At 46.3% G+C, this 24,308-nt stretch overlaps 1 protein-coding gene across 2 annotated transcripts in view; it reads right to left on the bottom strand.

Moving 5' to 3' along the window:
• Positions 1-3,035: 3,035 nt before the first annotated feature.
• LOC116945506 (putative oxidoreductase YjmC) overlaps positions 3,036-24,308 on the bottom strand; it is a 38,692-nt gene continuing 17,419 nt past the window's right edge. For both annotated transcript variants that reach the window (XM_076069383.1, XM_032959841.2), the window contains exons 2-11: positions 20,298-20,446; positions 19,405-19,593; positions 18,217-18,278; positions 16,528-16,581; positions 12,979-13,077; positions 12,330-12,465; positions 10,898-11,016; positions 8,322-8,417; positions 7,148-7,258; positions 3,036-3,527 (exon numbers count right to left, since the gene is read on the bottom strand). In XM_076069383.1, coding sequence (XP_075925498.1) covers positions 3,468-3,527; positions 7,148-7,258; positions 8,322-8,417; positions 10,898-11,016; positions 12,330-12,465; positions 12,979-13,077; positions 16,528-16,581; positions 18,217-18,278; positions 19,405-19,593; positions 20,298-20,400 — 1,029 coding nt within the window. In that variant the 5' untranslated portion in view covers positions 20,401-20,446 and the 3' untranslated portion in view covers positions 3,036-3,467. The remainder of the gene's footprint in view (positions 3,528-7,147; positions 7,259-8,321; positions 8,418-10,897; positions 11,017-12,329; positions 12,466-12,978; positions 13,078-16,527; positions 16,582-18,216; positions 18,279-19,404; positions 19,594-20,297; positions 20,447-24,308) is intronic.

The following is a 24,308-nucleotide window of genomic DNA, read 5'->3' on the forward strand; positions in this document are numbered from 1 at the left end:
TTTCCGGCCATCGTACAAAAAAACACCCCATACAATTTAACTGGTATTGGCCAATCATCCAATTGCTGAAAAACGCAGCTGCAAGTTATTCCATTGGGATTACACACACAGCAACATCGCCCCTACTGCGATGAAAACTGAGCAATAGGGCCCTCCTGATAAAGAGTCTGGAGACTTCATGAGGCTTTGCTGGGTAGACAAACAAGTGTAATAATACTAACTAGCTGGAACCCGCGTGACTTCCGCGTGGATTTCATGATGGGGAGCAGAGCGCTACTCAGGAGTAAACTCCTCAAATGTAACACACACACACTTTCACATGCAAACACAAAGACAAAAATCCCCCTTATAACGTTTACATACTCGTGGGGCAAGTGCTGTTAGAGAGCAACATCTGTGATGGCCGGCACGGCACACGAGGTGGATGTGCAGCAATAGGTCCGGTTGCCTGCCTACCCAGTGGGGATGTTGTCACACCGCACTTGGTGCTCATTGAAGCTGAGGTAGACCTAGGGGAGGCCGACCTCAGCAGGAACCTGCAGAACTCCCGTGAGGATCTTGTGAAGAGGAGCGGGGCGCGACTTCAAAACTCCAGGCGCATCACGATGTCCCCCAATGTCCTCCATCATCACTGCCCATCACCATTCCCTACCCAATCCCATCACCCTGTACCCCCTCTACATCTCAGTTGCGTACCTGTCAACTCATACGATTTACCTGTATTCTTGTATGGGGAAATTGAGTTTTCAGGTACATAAGGCGTAAAGCCGTTTTAATACGGGCAATTTTTTTCCTATTTGTTATATATTATATATTAAAAAATAATTTTAAATATTTGTTGTCACTTTGTTTGTGTTTATCCCTTGTGATGGGACTTTGTAGGATGAACGTTGAGATTTATAAGGACACGGAGTGACCAATAAGGTCTGAATTTGTCTGTAATAAGGTAGGGCACTGATAAGGAGTTGACAGGTATGCAGTTGCTTTCCCCATCAAACCTAAGCCACTCTCCCAATCTGCATGACCCCCATCCTTCCCGCAATCACCCTCTCCACCCCCCACTAACATCACCAATCTCCATCACTCCATATGCATCACCCTATCAACTCGAATCCCATAATCACCATGAAGTTGGCCCATCACTGTAATCACTACCAGCATAAATTTTGACTTAAAACATTTTAGTGACTGCAGGAATATATTGTGATTCTTTCGGTAAGGTCACGTAGAAAGAACATAAATGAAATCATAATAGAATACAACGTTTCCATTGCAACACAATTAATTTTCTTTCGAAATGACTTTACCGAAAGAACCAGAGAGTAATTCCTGCAGTCACGAAAGGTTCGAATCTAGTTTCATATATTTTGACTTAAAACTTTCGTGACTGCAGGAATTAATATTCTATGGTTCTTTCGGTAAAGCCATGGAGATATAAAAAATTATAGCAATAAAATAAAAAAAAAATATGACGTTTCGATCGCAACACAAGCAATCGTCATCAGAAGAAAAAAGTGGGGAAAAGCTGCTGAGGCAGGCTGTTTATAAAGGTTTAGAGATGGGCGGGGCAGCTAATGTTAATGTAGGAGAGGTCTCCGACACCGGCAGTAGGTCTACACCAATCAGAGAGCTGTTTATAAAGGTTTAGAGATGGGCGGGGCAGCTAATGTTAATGTAGGACAGGGCTCCGACACCGGCAGTAGGTCTACACCAATCAGAGAGCTTTTTATAAAGGTTTAGAGATGGGCGGGGCAGCTAATGTTAATGTAGGAGAGGTCTCTAACACCGGCAGTAGGTCTACACCAATTAAAGAGCTGTTTATAAAGGTTTAGAGATGGTGCGGGGCAGCTAATGTTAATGTAGGAGAGCACTCTGACACCGTCAGTAGGTCTACACCAATCAAAGCATTGCATCTCGCTTCACACACCCACACTGCTGATGGTGGAGGTGGACAAGAAAACACAAATCAAGTCATGATCCAAAGTGGTTGGTTTGTTTTGGACTACCACAGGATAATTTTTACTTTTACATTTGTGCATCAGGTATCATGATTTGTGTGGATGCGGTTTAGGGTGGGCCACGAGCTTCGTAGCCTATCAAAACCAGGGATCTTATGCGTTGGGTCTTTCAGAAGGTGTTAGTTTGTGAGTTCTTTTGAACTCCATTCAGTCATTGAATAGGACAAACAGCGTTGACTACCCCACAAAGTCGTAGTTATATTTGTCCATCCCAGAGGGATGATTGCCCCATGTCACAACCTTGCATTTGCGAGCAGCTTCACTGCCGCTGAACAACTTTGGTGGTTCATGTGGTCAGATAATAATAATAAACTGACTGCAGCAATTGAGCCAATTAGATTGTGATTGCTCATTAAACTGAAAGTAAATCTATTATAATGCCATACTGAAATTGTTATACTGCTGTATGTAATCTTAAAACAGAATACAATACTATATTGTTAATTTTAGCAACATAATATGAAGATGCCTACCACAGTACTTTGTTATTTCCAATGTACATAACTACGACATATAACATGTTTCTCTGCACTTAAAGTTCAGCGTATTTAGTGTCCATTTCATTTCTAAATCTACACTTTTTTTTAAACTGAGAAACAGTGTTAGCAAGATATAATCTTAAGATTAGCACCAGGCATTGGGTTTGTCCACTGTTAAGAGATTATAAAATGTATCATTGGATCGACTAAGCCTTTATGAAGGTCTTCTTTGGTTCTTTCGGTAAAGTCACGTAGAATGAGAATAAAATAATACATTGATAAAATAAAATAACACAATAATATGTCCTACCAGACAGTCTCGTCCCTTCACCTGATGAAGGCCGCTTGTGTTGTGGCCGAAACGTCGTGAGAATATTATTGTGTTATTTTATTTGTCTGTAAAACCCAAAAAAGTATTTTTATCAATTTATTATTTTATTCTCATTCTACGTGACTTTACCGAAAGAACCAACGAAGATGAATCATTGCAGTCACGAAAGCTTTACATCGAAACTTTATGAAGGATTTTGACAAGGGCTCTCCACAGTGTTTTTTTTATTGTAGAATTTTTACAACAATAAAGACGATGGCTCTTCAGCCTCTTCGGTTCCTGAAAAAGCTAAGGACGCGGAGCCAAACGTCGGACGTCGTGCCGAACGGCGCACTGTGCTAACAGCGGAAACATCCTGAGGGGGCTGCAGGGCACAACCACCACACGATTCGCCTCTTGCCTTACTGCATGACATTAAAACGCAGCAGATGTCTGTAAAACCCAAAAAAGTCTTCTACTTGTCCAAAGCACAAATTGAACGTCAACCGAAGCACTTCCAGCATCACACTCCCCCATTTAGCAGAAACGTACAACGCATTCTCACGTTCATCAACACCCACATTGCGGAACCAGACGATAGCGAAGGATTTAAAGCACTTTGTGTAGAATCCCACTTTTGTGTCCGATGCACTTGGTTCTTCATTTGTCCATCACTGACACTGGCAGTGGTGCAACGCCCAGCTCTTTCGCCACATTGTTCTGCAAGAATAAATAAAACATTTGACACGATTATGGCGGTACCTACTACCACCAGCCGCTCCTGTGTGTGTCACCTTGGCCATGAGCACCAAGCTGTGGACCACAGAACTTCCCACTGCCACGAATATATACATTTTAAGGTGGTTCATCTGCAATGCAACGACTCTCAGACAGGGCTGAGTGGCAAAGCATGTGGCTCACAGTCAGTAGCTTCTGAGTTCAAATTCTGTTTGGGAGTTGACCCATTATTCATCTGGGGTTGATATAATTAGTAGCACTTTGTGTGGAAGTCAAAAAGTGTTCGCCTAATGGAGATACTTGCCCCTGTCATTATAATCGGGAATTTCCCCCCATTGTTTCAAAGGCTATCAACAGGAGATTAGCACTGATTCTTCGAAGCTCATATGAGCAGGAAATGGCTGGGATTTGTACTGCAGTATTTACTGCAGTATTTACTTTGTCACTTCCAGGGTCCTGTTTCATCAAACACGAACATTTTTCCACCTTTCCTAAATTGAAGCAAAACAAATGGAAAAGGAAATATCACCTGAGGGGTTTCCCCCACTCTAAAGGTAAATCTTCTTCTTTCGTACGGCTGATGTAGATGCAAAGCAACAACTACAATTTCATTTTCAGGTGGTTCAAGCCACATAACTGCATCAGGAGCAGCGGAGTGTATCACTGTGATGTCTCCTTCGTATTTGTGGATCGGGGATTGAGTCGTATTATGTTGTACGGTCTGTTCTGGATCATCGTAGTTGCATGCTGAAGAGTTTTTAATTTAACATTTGTGCATCAGGTATCCGCATCTACTGCCATGGTTTGTGCAGTGGATGCGTTTTGGGGTGGACCATGAGCTTCGTGGTAGATCAAACCCAGAGAACTGTGTTGGGTCTTTCAAAAGGTAAACAAGAAACCTCTACTGGACTTACATTGAGTCACGCTCGGCTAGATTCCCTCACCTTGCCAGTGCTCCCTCCACCATTGTATCACTACCAACGATACCCACCTGACGTGGTGGACACCGCGTCACACGGATAATCAGTAAGTATAAACAAGCCCACATCACCAGCGGGGTCGACTACAACATCACCTACCTGTGCCAACGCTCCTCGACTGTCGCATTGACTGCCTCCCAAAAACCAACCCCTCATCCACATCGTGGGAGGTGGTAACAGGTAAAGTTTAGGATTGTCAGACAGGGCGAAGTATGGTGGGTGGTTCGACCACCTGAGCCGCTTCAATAACCAAGGAGGCATGTAGGGACTCACCTGGAAACGTGCTGGCTAACGGAACTCTGGTTAGCCACTCAGGCTAAGGGAGTAAACCCTAATACAATCCTGGGTAGATACCAAGTGGCCAATGGCCCATCTCGGTGGGGCGGATGAGCTACAGTCCAGATGGCCAATGTCAAATGGTGGAGGAGCCACTGGATGTCTGGTGCTTCAGGACAAGCCTTCCAATCGTCTTGGTTTTCTGTCTCGCCATTGGACCCAGGCTTGGTTCCTGGTTAAGCACCGTGCGGTGGCTGGTGTGCAACAGACACTGCATGTAAATTAATTCACGCACTAGCACCCTCCAGGGAAAGTGTGCCATCGCACCACCACACTACACACCCAAAGCCCTTGGACGATTGGCAAGTGGCGAGTGGGGCAGGCCTATGCAGCTAGAAGCTCCTAGTCACAACCCAGCACCAAGGCGGCAGCTATTAGAAGGTCGTCATGCACTCGGATTAGGCAGGAGTACATCCCGGCATATGTAGCTGTGACTGAGCAGCCCACGAGGATCCACTCTGCTCACCCCAAATGGAGAGGGGGCTAGAAAAGGTGCCCTAAACATAGCCTGCCTACCAACATCCTGTCTGGCTTACCGCGACCAGAGGGAGCATCAATAATTGCGGTCGAAATAAAAATAAATTTTACCTAAACATTGGATCCTGGAATGTCAGGACCCTCACAGACAACCCAAACTCGCAACGTCCAGAGCGCCGAACAGCTCTTGTGGCACGCGAGCTGAGACGACTTAATATCCATATTGCCGCCCTCAGCAAAACCCGTCTGGCGGATGAAGGCCAACTGACCAAGCCAAGTGGAGGCTGCACCTCCTTTTGGAAGGGTAAACCAGCGGATGAACGACGCCTGCATGGTGTAGAGTTTGCAATAGACGACATGCTCATCGACAGCTTCAGTGAGCTCCCAATTGGTATCAATGAGCGTTGCATGACCCTACGCCTGAAACTCGCAAAAGACCAACCTGCAGCCATCATCAGCACCTATGCACCAACACTGGACTCTGAAGAAGACACTAAGGAGACCTACTACAGCCAACTCAAACAAATCCTTCAGAGTACACCAAAAACTGACAAGCTTATTCTCCTCGGCGACTTTAATGCTAGAGTTGGGAGAGTCCATCAAATGTGGAACAGTATAATTAGTAAAGAGGGAGTTGGAAAGTCCAACTCCAATGGTCACCTTCTTCTTAAAACCTGTCCTGAGCACGACCTGACAATCACCAACACCCTATTCAGGCAGAAGAATAGCCTCAAGACCTCCTGGTATCACCCTCGATCACACCAATGGCATTTACTGGACTACATGATTGTCAGGAAGCTTGACAGCACAGACGTCCGCATCACTCGTGCCATGATCAATGCAGACGATTGCTGGACTGACCACAGACTAATTCGATGAGTGATGACTCTCAAACTAAACCACAAACACATAAACCGACCAAAACTACAGAGGAAAAGACTCAATGTAACCAGACTAAAAGACCCGGTGGTACAGGCCCGACTGAAAGAACAACTAGCTCAAGACTCAGCACCAACCAGGCTTCAGGAAATGTTCATGAGTAATAGACACAATTGAAGATGGCAGTTATAACCAGCTGTGAAAACACCATTGGCTACACAAAAATAAAAAAACTGTGACTGGTTTGATGACAACGACCAGGAAATCACAGGCCTCATTGACAAGAAGCGGAAAGTATTCATCGGCCGGCAACACCACAAACAGTCTAGACAGAAAAAAGTAATCATATAAGGAGGCCAAATTGGAAGTACAAACTAAAATCCGGGAACTGAAGAACAATTGGTTCAGAAACAAAGCAGAAGAAATACAACATCTTGCAGATTCCAATAACCCACATTCATTTTTTAAAGCAACCAAAGTCTTATATGGACCATCAAAACAGGGCCTTGCACCACTTCAGTTGAAGACTGGGACAGAAATCTTCAAAGACAAAAATGCAATCATCTCCCGCTGGCAGGAAGACTTCAGCACTCTTTTCAACTGCAACGCTGTTGTAGACGCTTCTATTTTCAGTGAGATTCCGCAACACTCTACCACTGAGGATTTAGCTGGAGAACCAACGATGCTGCTGGATGCTTCTAGATGCTACCCACGCACCTCAGTCTTTGTTCAGCTTGCGTACGCATCTCACGTGTTATTGCGGGCTGTGCTTTACCCGTATATTATATATTATTTATAATAACCCGATTTTTCCCATAACGTGGTGTTCTTCAGGAACGCAACTTCCACCGCGTTGTAGGAGAACAGACTGTAAGAATGACAGGGCGCTATGCGTGTGCTGCTGCTGCTGTCTGTCTGTGGCCTTATTACCATGTGGCTCACGACGTGCACAGAGTAGGGGATGCCGCCCTTGCTCTCGCACTCGGCGATGTGCTGGCGCTCCGGGTCGCCAGGCACCAGCACGCTGGTGGCCCCAGGCGCCTGCCAGCAAGCACAGCACATACACGGAATATCGACAGAGGGAAGAGGTTGGGTCCAGTAACGACGAGAAATATATGCGACCGGACAGATGGGCAGTGGTGGTGCCGGCGGTGGCTATGCACGCCTGTAATCCGGCGCCGTGGAGGCGGCGAGGGGGTTGGTGGCCTGAGGCATGGCGCAACAGTGGCCCGCGCGACACGTGTGAAGGCAAGGCAAGGGATCGGGCCCACATTTCTACAAAACTGGTGATTATTTCGCCTGAGCGGGAAGACCGTTTGTCTTGTGAGAATTGTATCCATAATGGCATGGGCAGGGCAGGTTTCAGGCCACGTTAGAGGAGTAGAGGAGACCACTTTAGAGACAGGCATGTCAGCGTTCGTGTCTGTGTCAAAGAGCTGCACTTTAACAGAGCAACTAGGAAGAAAGGCTCTTGGCCCTTGAATATAAATGTTTGCACATCCCTGCCATTGCCATAACCTCATCCTCTCCATTTCCAGTGTGGAAGTCAGTATTTTCCAAATTCAAAACTTGTCTGCAAATTACCCAATTGGGATAATAAATAGCAACAATTGGCTCCAACTGGCAGAATAATGCCCCAAGTCACCATTGCAAATGCACCTAATCCTGGTGTCTTGAATTCTCACATGGTCCAACTAAATTAACTTAAAACTTAACTTGAACGAAAGGGCCGGGTAATTTTAGCTAAAAATGAAAAGCACTTGGCCTGGCACTGTTGTGTCTGGCCAAGTGCCACGGTGGTGATTTGTTAACCACCTCACCTGGTATACAAGAGGCCGTGGGTTAGATTCCAACTCTGACATCTCCCTCCCCGTGATCGCGTGGATTTTTCTCTGGGTCCACTAGTTTTTCCCTCCACATTTGGAATCAACGAGTATTTGACTGCTATAAATGTCCACATGATAAGCAACTTAGTTGAGCTATCATGTGTGGCCAGGTCGCTTCTGAAAAAGAGCTACATAGCTCAGTGGGCCTTACCTGCTAAAATAATAAATAGTTTAGTTTGTTTGTTGTGCCATTTCTGAAATGGCAAATGACCTCGTACCGGCGGCAAGTGGCGGTGGATGCTCAAGAGGTCAGCCATGCGAGACTCGAAGCCTGGGGCAAAGCAGCTGAGATTGACGGCGACGAAACACTGTCCCTGCACAGGTGAGCACACACAGGTAAGCATACACAGGTGAGCACAAACAGGTGAGCACAACAACAACAACCGCCATTTGCCACTAAGTGGCGGTGACGTCACCACGACGCTTGTGCCAGGCTATGTGCACCTTGAGGCCACGTGAAGTGTCGAACGCCTGCTGGCATGAGGTCACGGGGCAGACCTAGATGCCACGGGTCTACTGACTGAGACGACTGGCTGATGGACCACCTGTGCCCCCTACTGTGCCAACTTGCTGTGCTTTAGCCACCCAGCGCTCCGCTCTTTGTTGTGAGCGTTTCTCCTCCGCCCTCCGTTGTTGTTGGAGGGCGACTGCCTCCAACTGCCCAGCAGAATCTTTCACGAGCCTCCTCCGCAGAGGCCGATCTTGACACCGCTGGTACCAGTCATCGGCAAGTCCACTCAGCTCCACATCCTCCTGTACCACATCACTCCATCTCTCTAGCCCATGCCACGCCCGTTTAGCCCCCTCTATCCAGCCAAACAAAAGCTGTTTAGGCATGCGGTGGCTGGGCATGCGGGCTACATGACCCAGCCAAGGCAGCCTTGCCTGCCGGAGGAGCTTACCGATGGGACTTTGCCCAGATCTTTCAAGGATTTGGGAGCTCCTCACACCATCCAGCCTGGTTTAACCCAGGATGGATCGTAGGCAGGCCAGCCTAAATGTTTCCAATCGGCAAAGATGTTCCATTAGGGGGGTCCACGTTTCGCAAGCATAGAGAAGGGAGGGAATGGCCATGGCCGAGAAGACTTGAAGCTTCGTGCGAAGCGACAGACCAGGTAGCTTCCACACAGTGTTATGCAACCGATGAAAAGATAATGCCGCTTGACTGATCTTAGTGAGACCTCTGCTGTCAAACCGGAGCTGGTCATGAGCACACTACCAAGGTATGGGAAACTCTCCACTCTCTCCACAACTGCCCCATTACTGATTGGGAGTTGTAGGGGTGGAGTGCCCGATTGTACAAAATACCCAGGCAGGTGCTTAGTTTTGGTGGGGCTGATGGTAAAGCCCCACCTCTTAGTGGCATGCTACAATTTCAGCAGCAGCAGCACCTCCAACTCCTCCTCTGAGTGAGCGGCAAGTACCAGATCATTGGCATACATAATGTGGTTGACCAATAGGGACCCATCCCTTGACCGCACCCGGGCATTGATCAGCCTCCCATTTTATCCGTAACAGATGGAAATTCCTCTGGTACAGCCATCAAAGGCTTCGCGAACTACGTAGTCGAAAAAGATGTTAAATAATGTGGGAGCCAGAGGACATCCCTATCGCACCCCAAGGTGAACAGGGAATGGCTCCGACTCCCAGCCACGTAGTTTTACCCGGGCCCGCTCACCATCATGAAGGTCCTTAATGATCGTGAGCAGAGGTTCAGGGACTCCGAAAGCACGAAGAACAACCCAGAGCCTAGTCCTACTGATGGTATCATAGGCCTTGACCAGGTCAATAAAGCAGAAATGTAGGTCTTGTTGGAATTCCCTACACCTCTGCTGTAGCAAACGGAGAGAAAATATGGCATCTGTGCAGGACCGCCCTTTCCTGAAACCACATTGAGGCTCCGAAAGCCTCAGGACCTTTCCCGGCACACTGAGGAGTGAGATGCCCCTGTAGTTGTTACAGTCTGTGCGGTCCCCCTTCTAAAAATAGGGGGACCACAAGGGCATCCTTCCAATTCTTCGGAACCCATCCAGTGGTCCAGACTGTTGTTATGATGTCATGTAGGGCAGTCTGTGCACAAACGCCACCCTCCCTCAGTATTTCGCTTGGGAGATCAACTCTGCCAGGTGCCTTTCCTGCTCTCAGACTCTGGATCGCCTTTAGTACTTCCTCAACAGATGCAACCTCAGCCAACCACTCACAGGGGGTGACTTCCTCCTCCAATATTTGAGGCACCGCAGCCTCAGCAGGGGCATCCCCACTTTGTCCCATGATGTTTTCCAGGCTGAGGGATTCCCCCTCCCTCAGGACCTCACAGAAATGCTCAGAAAATCTGCAAACCTGTTCCTGGGGGTCGGAGATTGGATCACCGTTGTTTCCCCTAATGATGGTAATAGGTGTGGCGCTGCCGGTTACTTTTTTGATGGAGTTAAATAGGCATTTGTGATCGCGGGCCATTGAGGCAGACTCCATCTCCTCAGCAATCCGCGACCACCACCCATCCTTGCAGTGCCTCACGGCTCTCCGAACCTCCGAGCGAAGGCTCCGGTAAGCCTCCTCATTCTCTGACGTGGGATGCTGTAGACGATTAGAGTGGGCCTGTCAGCCAGGGTCTCTGGAGAGGTCTGGACCCTTTACCCAAAGCAGCCATTGCAGCTGCCTGAGTCACAGCCCAAAACCTTGCCGATTTACCCTCGACATCTAGAGGAGTGGGAGACGATGCCAACCTCAGCCGCAAGCGATGATGAAATTATCGCTTGCAACTTTCATCAGTAAACAGTTTTGAGACACCTACGAGGTCGGCCACGCGGCTGGTCTCCCTCCAGGTGCGGATGTTGTTGCTGTAGGTAGCACCAGCCATGATGCCGCAGAACACCTCCACCATCATGCCCAGGCCGTAGCCCTTGTAGCCTCCTGGCGTCACCAACAGGACGGGAGAGAGATACTCTCAATGGATTACAGTAGAATCCCTCTTAACGATGATAATTGGTTCCACAAAATCCGTTGTTAAGTGATTTGGTCGTTATGCGCGTATTGGAAATACACGTTAAAAGCTTAATTAGTTCCGAAAGCATCGAAAGTTATACCCTTTTTCACCCCAAAAGAGTACTTTATAACATTTAAACAATGTATATCAATACATAAATATACTAACAACATTATGAACACATAATATTAAAATAAACATGGTTAACCAATGCATTCACTACACTACCATACACTACCATACACTACACTACTATACACTACACTATACACTACACTACTAGACACTACACTACTATACACTACACATTGGGCTCTATGGAGGCCCGTCCGTAAGTGATTAGTCCATAACAGGGCTGATCGTTAATAGGGGTTCTACTGTAGTGGGGGGGAAAAAGCTCAACGCGTTCATTAATACCACCGTGTATGGCTTTAAAAAATGACATAATAGGCAACCTTTGAGGCAATGGCCCCTCTTCATGTGCTATGAAGGGTCATTGCTCGAAACCTCAACTCTTATATATAATAATTCAAATGTATAATGTGCATTCCGTTCTAGAATCCCAATGTGCAATGCATGGAAAGCAGTGAAACAAAAACAGAACCAGGGCCACCGACCAAACTAGAGAGGGAAGACCATTTTAAAGAGATGAGTTCTCAAAGCAGATTTAAACATATCTACCGACTCTGATTTCCTGATTTCAAGTGGCAAGGCGTTACATAGAATGGGTGCCACACTAACAAAAGCCCGATCACCAAAAGAGCATAACCAAGACCTATGAGTGCTGAGCAATTGGAGATCAGAAGATCTTAAGGACCTTGATGGAATATATAAATGTATTAGTTCCTGAAAGTAATGTGGGGTGGGCCCTTTTAAAACCTTATAGGTTGATAGCAGTATCTTATATATGGGGGAGGTGACCAGTATGGTAAGGTTTGGTTGTCAACCCCCGTGACTCGTGGTGCAATGTGAGATGTGTACGCAGACTGAACAAAGACTGAGGCGAGGGGTAGCATCCAGAAGCATCCAGCAGTATCCCACTTCGTAAAAAGCTATGCCAAGGCAGCCATACCACTGCTTATTCCTGCTTGCGCGACATAGTTCAGTTCACTCAATCGCGTTATAGCGAATTCGCATCCGCGTGATAAAAGAAAAAACACGTTCCCTGGTACATTCATCGCGTTATATCCAATTCGCGTTGCAAAAACAACACGCGGCGTTATAGGAAAACAGACTGCACCTGTGGCTTCGGCTCCTCCCAGGGCCAGGAGGCCTCCTCCGTCCAGCACCTTCTGCGGGTCCTGCGTGACGGCGCCCTTCGCGTCGCAGCCCCAGCCCTCGGGAATCGTCTGCTGGTTGCGCGCGTGCAGCTCGACCTGCTCGCACGCGTGTGTGGGTCCCGCAACAGCCCGGGGGTGGAACCGGCAGAGATTTACGTCAACATCGCCACGTCCCCTCCCTCTGGTGACAATTTCATCTTGGTAACCTGTAGCGAGCCGCCGTGACGGGTTCATGGAGTTGGCCGGATATGTACAAAAAGGACCTCAGAGCTTGGGCAATTTGTTGGCACCTGCTCTGACCGCCTTCGCACTTGTCGGTGGTTTCACGTGCCTCTTTTGTAAAAACTCGCGCGTGCTACAAATGCCGTACTTCAGCGTTTTGAAATGCAAGTGGCTCAAATTACACAGCCGTGTAAAATGACGACAGAAGAGATTGGTGCCAGAAAGATGTGGCCACTACCGGAGAATATTGGCACACGGTAGGGGAAAGTTTGGAAACAAACAAATGACGAAATGTGCAGTGGGACACCAAACAGGCTATCTGCCTGTGGATCGTGACGATGAGGATAAAATAATATTATTATTGCGAGTGCGTGGTGGTGCGGTTACCTTGCCCAGTGCAACGGCTGACGTGGCCATGTCCAGCACGAAGCTGTCGTCCTTCCCAGCTGGCGCCGCCACGCTGATGGGGTTTGTTCCCAGAGTGCACTGCAATGGGGTGGCACCCGAACAAGGGAGAATTGCAAGGCCAGAGACACACACACGCACACGAGAGCCCCTTCCGACGTTAACGCTACTTGGCCAATTGCGGAGACAATGATTAATATATATTAAAAAAACAGCATTTGTTTTCTCTGTAAGTTGTACTCCTCGCAATGTTTAACATGTCGATTTTTGTTGTTGAAATCTTCAAATTGTGATAATGATGGTATTGGCTACGTGACGTTTGAATAGAATTGTTGAAGACAAAAACGCGCTGCTAAACAGAATCGTAAATAATCTAGCACGATTTGACTTAAAGTGTTGACGTTCATTCAAACACATTATATGGTGTTATTCATTGTTGAAGCTGTTTTAATTGTTATCATTTTTGCATGCCTATGCATTTGCAACCAAACCAAATGCACAGTTGCCCTGTTTATTTTTCATTAAATATCACTTGAACATTTTCCATGCAAATGCTAAAATAAGACAGGTACACCCACCAATTTCTCAAAAATGTGGGAAACGCCAAACACTAAAGATCAGTGATGAATTAAGAGCACTGAAATTATGCACTAGATAGCTGCATATAGCATAAGAAATATAGACACCAGTGACACCTGTATATTTACACATTAGATGTATACTTCATGCAGATATGGCAGGAGAGTAGTGTTTATAACTGAGTTGTAACATTCTGGAACAAGTAGGGTAGGGGGTCATTTAGATCAAAGAAAAATGTAAAGCTCATGAAGATAGCGGGACAGATACAACATTTTCCACTTGCACATCCGAGCTGAGCCAGCAAGGGCCCCCCACATTGGTATAGGTGTTTTTTTACTGGCTATCTGCCATGCCGAGCCAGAACGAAATCGTGATACAAGAACCTCACCAGATGTCCGATTCTAGCTCCGGGGCTAACAGGGCCAGTGGCAGAGCCAATGAAGCAAAACATTATTATTTTATTTTACCAGGCAAGGCCCACTGAGCTGTATAGTTAATTTTCAGAAGAGACCTGGCTATCACAAATGATAGCTCAACGAAGTGGCTTATTACATGGAAATTTACAGCAGCCAAATGTGGAGGGAAAACCCGAGGACCCGAAAAAAAATCCACGCGACCACAGGGAAAACATCCAAACTCTAAATATACTGGTGTCAGGATTGGGATCGAACCAACAATCTCCTGCAGACCAGGCGAGGTAGTTAACATCTCGCCAACGTGTGACCTCAGTACACTGTAAGGGCATGTCACAGTGTCATCTACAGGCATCTCAACTTCTCTGTCGCAATGTTAGCGGCACAGCACGACTCGGCTTCTGCAGTGGAAAAAAAAACTACTTTTCTCCTCCAGAGCCATGCCGGGCCGGTTCGTCACTGCCCCGGCATGGCCAAGGTGCACAGTGGGAAAGAGGTAAAAGATGGGGCAAGAAACCTGGCAACACAAGGGCACGGGGCAGAGCAGCCCACGGTGGGAGACAGCCCCAAGAAACGACAACAGATCACCGAAAGTAGCCAGGGGGCGGGCCCCGGGCAAGCTGGGGCAGGAGCGGCAACCGAGCGACATCACAGTCCCGAGAGACGGCAAGCGGAGGCAGAGAAGCGGCAGGAGGAGCGGGCAGGCGGCAGGAGGCCCTCTGCTGGCGTCGGCTCAGGAGCGGGCTGTGGCAGCGAGGCAGTGGTCACACACAGGTAAACAAGGTACGTGTTGCTCTCAGGGGCTGATTTCTATACGAATCACTAATCCAGCAATATACCGTGTTTCTCTAACGGTTATATCCATTGTGATATACTATGAGACGGCATTTGAAGGCAACTTCATTAAATTCTATACGCACTTTGTTTTAGTGGGAAGAATGTTTTCGTGCGAATCCCATTTCACTAAACCCACACGTGCCCACCGTGGCGTTGGCCGTACACGTTACACTGAAACTATAAACTATTTTTTTATTTTACCAGGTAAGGCCCACTGAGCTATGTAGCTCTTTTTCAGAAGCGACCTGGCCACAAATGATAGCTCAACGAAGTGGCTTATCATGTGGACATTTATAACAGCCAAATACTCTGAACGCACGTTTCTAAATGTGGAGGGAAAAAACGGAGGACCTGGAGAAAAATCGACGCGACCACAGGGAGAAAGACACGCAAACTACAAATATACAGCAGGTGTCACGGTTAAGATCGAACCCACGACCTTCTGTATAGCAGGCGAGATAGTTAACATCTCGCCACTGTGACACGAGAGAAAATCCCCCAGGATGCTCGCCAGCTTCTCTGCTGCGATTTATTCAAATGCTTCTGTCACGTGCTGCTGCTGAAGATTGCTCAATAATCTTGTATCAACTATTTTGCACTCCTATTGTGTGTTTGTACTGTTTGTTGTTGAAACGCTCTGCCTCGCCCCTACTGGACATCCGTGAAAAAAGCTTCATAGCTCATTAGATTCCTCCATTATAAATACATATTCTGATTCTGATAAACTTTCTCCTTCAATTAATTAAACTTTTTTTAAGGTGCCTTTCTGAAACCAAGGTTCCCATACATTAACTATAATTCTCCAGTAAAATGTAAAAACCATGGTAGAATAGCATATATGCCAGTCTGAAACCATACATTTGGCGAAGCTTTGTGAATATTCGTCTGTGAATGCCAAGCTGAACAAGTGACGTTAAAACTTGTTTTAAGCTCGTCAGCTTCTCAGCTGTTCCCTTTTTCGGACGATGGTCGGGGCCATATAAGAAGCAGTGCCGGATTATGATAGTAGGACAAGTAGCTACATATACCTCGGGTCCCGCACTTGCAAGGGCCCCGCGCTAAATGCTTTCAACCTATCAATTCCGGTTCAGTGATTCTGTATTTGCTCTATTACTATAGTACTATACTGCCTTCAACGTTTATGGACGACTGGGTGTTGAAGGTTAGCGATGTGTCGTATTATCTGGCTGTATAGCAAATGAAAAAAATCCAATCACTTTAATATTGAAGTTCAAAATTAGTGTTTTAATATTGAAGTGTTTTTTTATTTAGGGCCCCTTTGTAACATATGCTACAGGCCTCGCACTAGCTTAATCCGGCACTGGTGAGAAGTACAGGAATGGGCCACAGATGTTTGTGATCGTACAATCCCATTCATTCAACCACACCGTTCAAAACTACCATTCGATTAATAGCTTTTACGAACACTGTTTTCCAAAACACATTGGCCTATGTAAATATTAGTACCATTTTAATGTTCAAATCCTTCAAAGTCTACGTTAAATTGCCATCGGGCTTGTTCGCACACTTCACATGTGTGAACACATGAACAACTCGATGTGTTGTGTACGCAAACTGCGTGGATGTTTGTTTGTGTGTGCCGCTGCCTGTGTAAAGGCGAGTGATCTGGCTTTAGGAGTTGGTGTGTCAACGAGGCACGTCGAGTGTGCCGCTGGTACACTTCGCTTGGCACGAGACTTACTTCCATTCCTCTCGTTGGCACAACCAGCGGAGAGGTGTTCGTGAAACTCATTCCCTAAAACAGACAAGCAAAACATGTCGCGTTTAAATATCTTCATGAATTTAAGTAATGTCAACGGTACTGGACATCTGCGAAGAAGAGCTTTATAGCTCATCGGATTCCTCCAGTGTACATATTCTGATTCTGTATATCTGCACAAAATAATGACCGTGCCACTTACTATATGCGCGTGAACATAATTTGGAATGAACAAATTATGTCCTTTTAAAGCTGACCACGTAATGCACAGTTATGAGAATTAACCGAGAAACCTACTTTTAATGACAACTCATTACACGGTAAGCTCTGATCCCGATCTCGCAATGGGGCATCAGTTATCGCTTATTTGATGGCTATGAGCTATTTTGTGGAAATTCCACCTTCTTGTGGTGGGGACCAGTCTGTAGTATAATTACTTTTTTAAATAATAAAAATATAAAACAATTGTGATAATTTTATTGTTTTATATTTTTATTATTTTATTGTTTCCCTTCAACGTGACTTTACCGAAAGAACCAAGAATATGAATCCCTGCAGTCACGAAAGCTTTAAATCAAAAAATTCCTGCAGAGTGTTACTCATCATCGGCTCGGTTAGGTGACAGGATGAGTGCCACTGACGATGTGCAATGTCCCAGTTCCAACAGATTCGGTCACACAAGTGACATAGGAGCTCACGAGATGTGAACGGTGAGGTAGCTGTGGTGAGTTGATGGAGGATGTTTAAGATGGTGAGGGCAATGCTTGGAGTTGATTATACCCTGGGCGCCAGTGGAGGGATTTGGGTACTGATGTGATTGGCACTGCTGTGTGTGCGTGGATGTGGGGAGGCTGGATGCGGCATTATGCCCATCACAGAATGACTAGTATTCATATTGACTTCCTGCACGTTATAAACCTTAGATGATTTGTTTTGTAATGTTACTGTTTAAACAAACTTATATTTATAACACGACGTGTTAATAATGAACAATAAGTCCCCCACTTTTCTGTTCCCACCGCCCCGGCCCCTCCCCCTTCATTCCCACCCCCTCCTCCCGTGTTACGTTCGTTATCTTCCCCCTTACCCCCCATATACTGTAGATAAACTTTCACTTATCTGTTAGAGCCCCCCCCCCCCCCCACCTGGGTAGGGCACTGAGTCCAACCCCCCCCCCCCCCCCACTTCACTAAGCCCCGCCGCGCCGATCTCGGCCTTTTGTTCGTGGAATTTCTTCTTCTGTGATCGGTGCTCTGTTGAGCTGAAATGAAATCTATTTCAATAGAAATGAAGAATAACAGGGGGTGTTTTATTGTTGTTGTTGTTGGCTGCCACTGACAGGAGAGGAAGATGCCCCCGGGTGGGCTTTCAGGTTGGAGCGGCACGACGTCCGGGGCTCTCGGCACGTGGGGCGAAACGTCGGACGACGTAACGAGCGACACTCGGGATAAGCCGGGGCGGGGTGGAACAAAACAATGTGGGAGCCAGGAGAACGAACATTGTAATGTTTCGGACGGCCGGCCCTCTTGAGGGGAAATCTTTGTTTCAATGTTTACCAGAAGTTCACGATCAAAGTCTCTACTATCCACGCACACGCACAGTGAACGTTTTGAGATGTTCATTAATCGTATTTTAAAAGCTGAAGGCCGTGCAGATAACAGCAAGATGTACCATCATGCCTTGCTCCAGCGCTTGCATGGAGTAGAAGCCAGCGATTCCATAATGATTTGAACCTGGGAAAATAGAAGCACAATAACTGTATTCACATTCTGCATTTGAACATATACAAAGTTTTAAATTGCATGATGTCGGTTGGATGATCAAACATCTGAAAAATAATTATAAACACTCTTCAGCGAGGGTATTAATGGTAACATTTTCACGTGCAGGAAAATGAATAAATGTTTAATGGGGGTGGGGGGGGGGGAGGAAACACTTCACTTTGTAAACATTGTAAACCATTTCTCTTTCAGGATAATACAAGCGGCCTGAATTGTAAACTGCAGCCGGCTTTCACGTAACGCACCCACCCCCCCATAGCGCGACTTCGCATTGACGCAATTCATCTTTAAGAGGCGTACTTCACACTTACGCTGTGCGTTACATGGTCACGTGCTCGAGAAACAATTAGAAACCCCTAAAAGTTGTCAAATAAAACATTTTCTAAATCAAAACAATTATTTTCAACGATAACATTTCAAAGTAAATAAAACATATTTCTGATGGGAGTCACCGCGTTATGGATGGCAGTGTCACCGGCTGGCTGTTGCCATCAGCAGTCAACACGTCAGCCTCGTCTCCGCCTACTCCCTCCATCACCAATCAGTGCTACGTTTGTCGTCCTTACCTCGCACCTCCGATGAGCACGGTTGGCGACGTACGGTGCGAAAGAAGTTCAACGTATGTACATGCGTTTATCGCAGATCTGTGCCGCCTTTGTTTGCATTGCGCGTGCAGCTGCAAGCAGCCCACGGAAGCATTTGAGAAGCCCTGAAGATACTCCTTATTACGTGTTGCTTCATAGGTAGTAATCTATTTAATCTTGAATCATGATTATTGAATAATTTAACTTATAAAGTATTTTTGGGGAATTTTCATAATACTATGAAGTATTAAATGTATACGTACTTTGTAAATCCAGGGCTAAAATAATGAAGTGAAATGAGACTTCATTTTTCATTGGAATCCACCTCCCCCCCCCTCCCCCCCCCCCCCCGTATAACGTGTACAATGTCAGGAACGCACGTCACGCATTATTCGAGGGACACCTGCATATGGAAATCGATACAGTATTTATATTTGTGTCAATACTCAATAGATGTATTCCATCCGCAGTCAACCGCGCCGATGCTGCCTTACCCCGAGCCACCACCCATCCAACGCCACTCTCCGTGGCCTTCTTCATGGCCAGGTCCATGCAGAAGTTGCCCACAACCGGCCCAAGCAAATTGTTTCCATTCACGAGGGCGGTGGCTGCGGTTTCCTTCTCAATCGTTGGTTCCCCATCCTTCTCGCAGATGCCCGACTTGATGTCCTTCACGTACATGTCTACACAGAGAGAAGTGCAATGGCAAATCAGCCTGGAGGTGACTATGTGGCCACGTCAGTGACCAGTGTGAATGTAGTCAAATCTTGATTGAGCCCTTCTACTTCAAGTCACGCACAACTTTTAATGCATGGGAATCTTTTTTTTACTGCTTTTTTGGTGGCAGTTTGCGAAGAAGTTCCCAGCACGTGGCCCGAAACGTCGGACATCGTGCTGAACAGCACGCGGTACCACCTGACAACACATCGGAGAACTGCGAAAACGTGTTCAGTCATTCTGAGACACCGGTAGTACAATGAGACGGTTGAGACTATAAACAATTTTTTTTTATTTGACCAGGTAAGGCCCACTGAGCTATATAGATATTTTTCAGAAGTGACCTGGCTATCACAAATGATAGCCCAATGAAGTGGCTTATCATGTGGAGATGTAAAGCAGCTTAGCACTCCAAATGTATGTTGTACGTTGATTCTAAACGTACAGAGAAAAACCGGAGGACTTGGAAAAAAATCCACACGACCACGGGGAGAAAGACATGCAAACTCCAAATATAATGGTGACGGGGTCGGGATCGAACCCATGCCCTCCTGCCTACTAGGCGAGGTAGTTAACATATCGCCACCGTGACACTGCGTTGCTAAGGGACTTCACGCTACGGATGATCTGTAGTCTGTGGCCCCCGGCGTGCACGCGTGGGAGACTCTACCCATGCGGTTGAGGCCGTGGCTGTAGTGGCCGCGGTAGTCGCCCTCCACCAGCACGTCGGCCAGGGCCTTGGCATGCGCCGGCTTTGTCTTGACGGCCACCATGCATTGCTGAATGAACGACTTCACGTCCGCTTTGGGAATCAGACACCTGCACCGCGCACAGATCACGCAGAGCCCAGTCGCACACACAACAACAACAACAACCACTGTTCGCAAACTAAGTGTGGCGATGACACATGCACCACGTCGCTTGTGCCAGGCCAGGTGCATTTTAAGGCCAAACGAATTGTGAAACGCCCGCTGGCAGGAGGTCACGGGGCAGAGCCAGGTGCCATGGGTTGACTGACTGAGATGACTGGCAGTCGCATGCACACGCACAGGCACGGTTTCAAGCGACGTGGAGCAACAACCGAGGAAATTTAATGCAAACGCTCAACTCTTCAAACTGACGTTTCGGAATTGGTTCCTTATCGAATTGTCATCGACTCCTTGGTCATTGCACGATTCCATCAGCATCCAATCAGGACCAGCACACTCTGGACCCGTTTCGACATGCAGTGTCTCATGAGCAGATTCAAGCAGTATCCTATCAGCAAAGTCAATCAAAACTGACTGTGCTGACACTGCTAGGCGAAAAGAGTCCAGAATCGGCCCAGAGTTTACTTGTGCGGAATCCACCCCGATTCACCCCGAGAAGGGCCAACTGATTGCGGAATAAATACTTCAATTTTTTTTATTATTATATACGAAAGAGACATATTGTCTGTTCATATATTTTGCTACATATATTCAGCACAACGATGCTCATAGTTATTTTGTATTACCTTTGTTATTGTTGAGTGTTCGGTTAAATAGATATTATTTTTACAGGTACATAAAACTTGTCTCTCATATTCCTGCAACGTCCACCGTTTGTATTTATCTCTGGCACGGCGTGTTGCACTGCGATCCGCAAAGTTCTGAATGGAACTTATTTTTACAACTGCAAATATAATTCAGAGAATTAAAAAACATGTTTACCATGCGTCCTGGTTGAGCCCCGCAGAATATGCGGTCGCCTTATCACAGGGTCAATTACACATTCATAATGCTGTGAACATATTAAAAGGCCTGGAAAGGTTCACGATGCATGACACACCATTCACATTGATACAATGTGTAGAAAATAATGCCCAAAATAACGATATCTGTGGTGATGTTGCATTGACAGTTTTGAGTTAATTTGATTTGTCTCACGGATGGTCTAGTTATGTCAGTTTCCTGGCTATTTTACAAGAGACATCTGTGGTGTGTGAGTCCCAAATGAAAAGAAATCCAACACCCAAAATAACAAAATAAATAGTCAATGTCTCCGTTAAATATCCATCTCTGGGGAAGGAAGGGGGAGGGAGGGGATAGAAAATGGAATTGAAGGAGCACTGAGGGAGGAGAAACTTCCGCGTGCTTGTTGAACTTAACCGGTCAAAGTCACGCAGAAACGAGCAATGGAAATGAATGGAGATAGATTAAAGCAACTTTCAATCATCGAGTATTTGCAAGGTGAAAGCATATACACGTTTTCATTTTTTGTGTCCATCAAATATAGAATTACGTTTCAACTTGTAACACGCCACACGGTATTCACCCGCCCCCGAGGAGCGATAACAACTCGCAAACAAGCGGGAAGGTAGCCTGGGAGGAGCGCCAAATTCCTTCTCCAAGCTCTGCAGTCCTCAATTTATTACGGTGTTATTGGCCAGTTACATGGATGTTGACATGTGAGAGAAAACCGGAGCACCCAGAGAAAACCCATGCGTGTGGGGGAGAAAGATTATATCCCAATAGAGACGGAACAAGACGAGTCTACATTCGTGTACTGCCTTCTCCTGGCAAACCAGGGCATGCCACCTGCTTGATGCCCACGGGAAGGGAGTTGCGCAGCATTTGTGTGATCCACCAACCCTTGCTGCCTCCACAGTGCTGGATTACAGGTCACGAGCATAGCCACCACTAAACAATATAGTATTATAGTACGTCATTGATGTCATTGATTTTAACGATCATTTACTTTCCTATCCCGAGGCAGGCCTTTGTTGCCTGCCACAAATGAACGTAAGGAGAAGTCCTTTGGGCAATTTTAACAGTTAAGTTAAACGTGGCCAATAAAGGATACTTTGACAATTATACAGTGTGTGCGCGCCAATGCGATGTGGGATATGTTGAGAAAATTTTAAACACAGCATTGGCACCAACAACTGGATTTGCCAGTAACTTGCTTTGCTTCAAATTATTTAATGAGAGTGCCCGGGGCACAGCTACCGTCACATAACCAAGTTGTTTTCTCGTTTTCTACGTACGGCTTATATTTCAGTAACGCTTGCCAGCAACAGTACAGGACCACAGTTTGCTGTGTAGGTTAGACTGTAGTAGCATTGCGCATGGGGTGGAGAGAGGCCCCAGTGGTTGGCACGGCGCACTAAAGCAATCTACCACCTGAGTTCGATTCCGGGCCATGGCTATCAATGGATTCATAATAAAAGTTTTACAGGTTAGATTGCAGAAATATGAATGTGTCGTTAACCCAACACCACCCGACACAGCCAATTAGTGATGTCATCACCTGTATACTCCCTTTAAGACTGAAACAGGAAAACTTCTTCACAATTCTGCCAAATCGCCTGATGAAGCTGGTTGTAATCACAAACGAAACGTCGTACTCAAATTGTTAATGTTGTGGGTTTAATCTCTAATACACCGATGTGCTGAAGTTCAGTAGTAACTAATTGGCACGTTTCGTTGGCGTGACAAACCTTACTAATGGCTGAGTCAGTGCGGTGGTGGCAGTGGGTTAACGGCACATTTGTACTTACGCGATCTGAACCCATAAAACCTTTATTGTGAATAACATTGGTGGCGAAAGTCGACGCGTTAAACGATCAATCAGTGTTGAGTGATATCTCAACTGTCGATGGGGCCTCACCTTCACCACAACCCGTATTGACCAACGTGGTAAAAAAATGGGCAAAGCACAGCACCCGTCAATGACATAATTGCGTGGGAGGACTTCATCCACAGCAGTGGACTGAAAAAAAGGGACTGTAAAACATTTCGATGTAATAACATCCCATAAGAAACAAATCAAAATGAGTTGTTTAAGGCAAAATGTACTCACACTCATTCCATTCATAGCGTGCCAAATACATGCTGTGAAGGTTTTATAAATTTTATTTTATCGTCAGCCGTGGTGGCACCAGGGCTGCACATTTTACGAGCAGCTCTCAGCCGCCAGATCAAAAGTTTGACTTCACAAAATTGTAGAATCGTTACATGAAACGCCCACATTTTTAAATGCATGCGCTATAGTTAAGGGCCCCAGGCTACAAAAGGAACAGTGGGTACTGCCAGCCAGTCTGCCAGAATGCCTCAATGGAAATCTTGGTTTGTGGCTTATTTGGTTAACAATTATTTTAAGTACAGGCACATCTGAAGCATTTCCACTCAAACCAATCCAATGGCACTGTGACATTGAAACAGCCCAAGTGTGGTGCTCAGCTCTCACTGATAGTCATGAGGCAACGGTGGAAATTCCACATTCAAATGGACGGAACCAGTGCCTACGTATAGCAGGCGTTTTTTACTTTCCACAAAGCGGTACTCATGTTATCAGTCTCAGAGGAATGCTGATGAAGATGTTCTGAGTTGTTATTTTATGAAGCTTGTTTACCCAGGAGAGCATCAGTGAATCTTTATACTCTTTTACATGAGGGTGATGCCGAATGTTCGCTGATGCTGCTGTGTGTAATATCCCAAATGAGTAATTTACAGGTAATTTTGAAGGTCATTTTTCAAATGTGTACATGATGCAAGCACAAATTGGCCCACCCTTGCGAATGGTGTCACGGGATATTTAACGTCCACTCTGAAGCAATATGGCGTGTATGTTTACAGTTTATACACCCGCAGTAATAACCAGGGTGGCCGCTAGACTCCAACTGTGAACCTCTGCAACAAGCAGTGAACGTGCTAGGCCA

Source organism: Petromyzon marinus, chromosome 24 (genome assembly GCF_048934315.1).
Source record: "Petromyzon marinus isolate PM22_M1 ecotype Great Lakes invasive population chromosome 24, UKy_Petmar_22M1.pri1.0, whole genome shotgun sequence".
In the NCBI taxonomy this organism is placed as follows: Eukaryota; Metazoa; Chordata; class Hyperoartia; order Petromyzontiformes; family Petromyzontidae; genus Petromyzon; species Petromyzon marinus.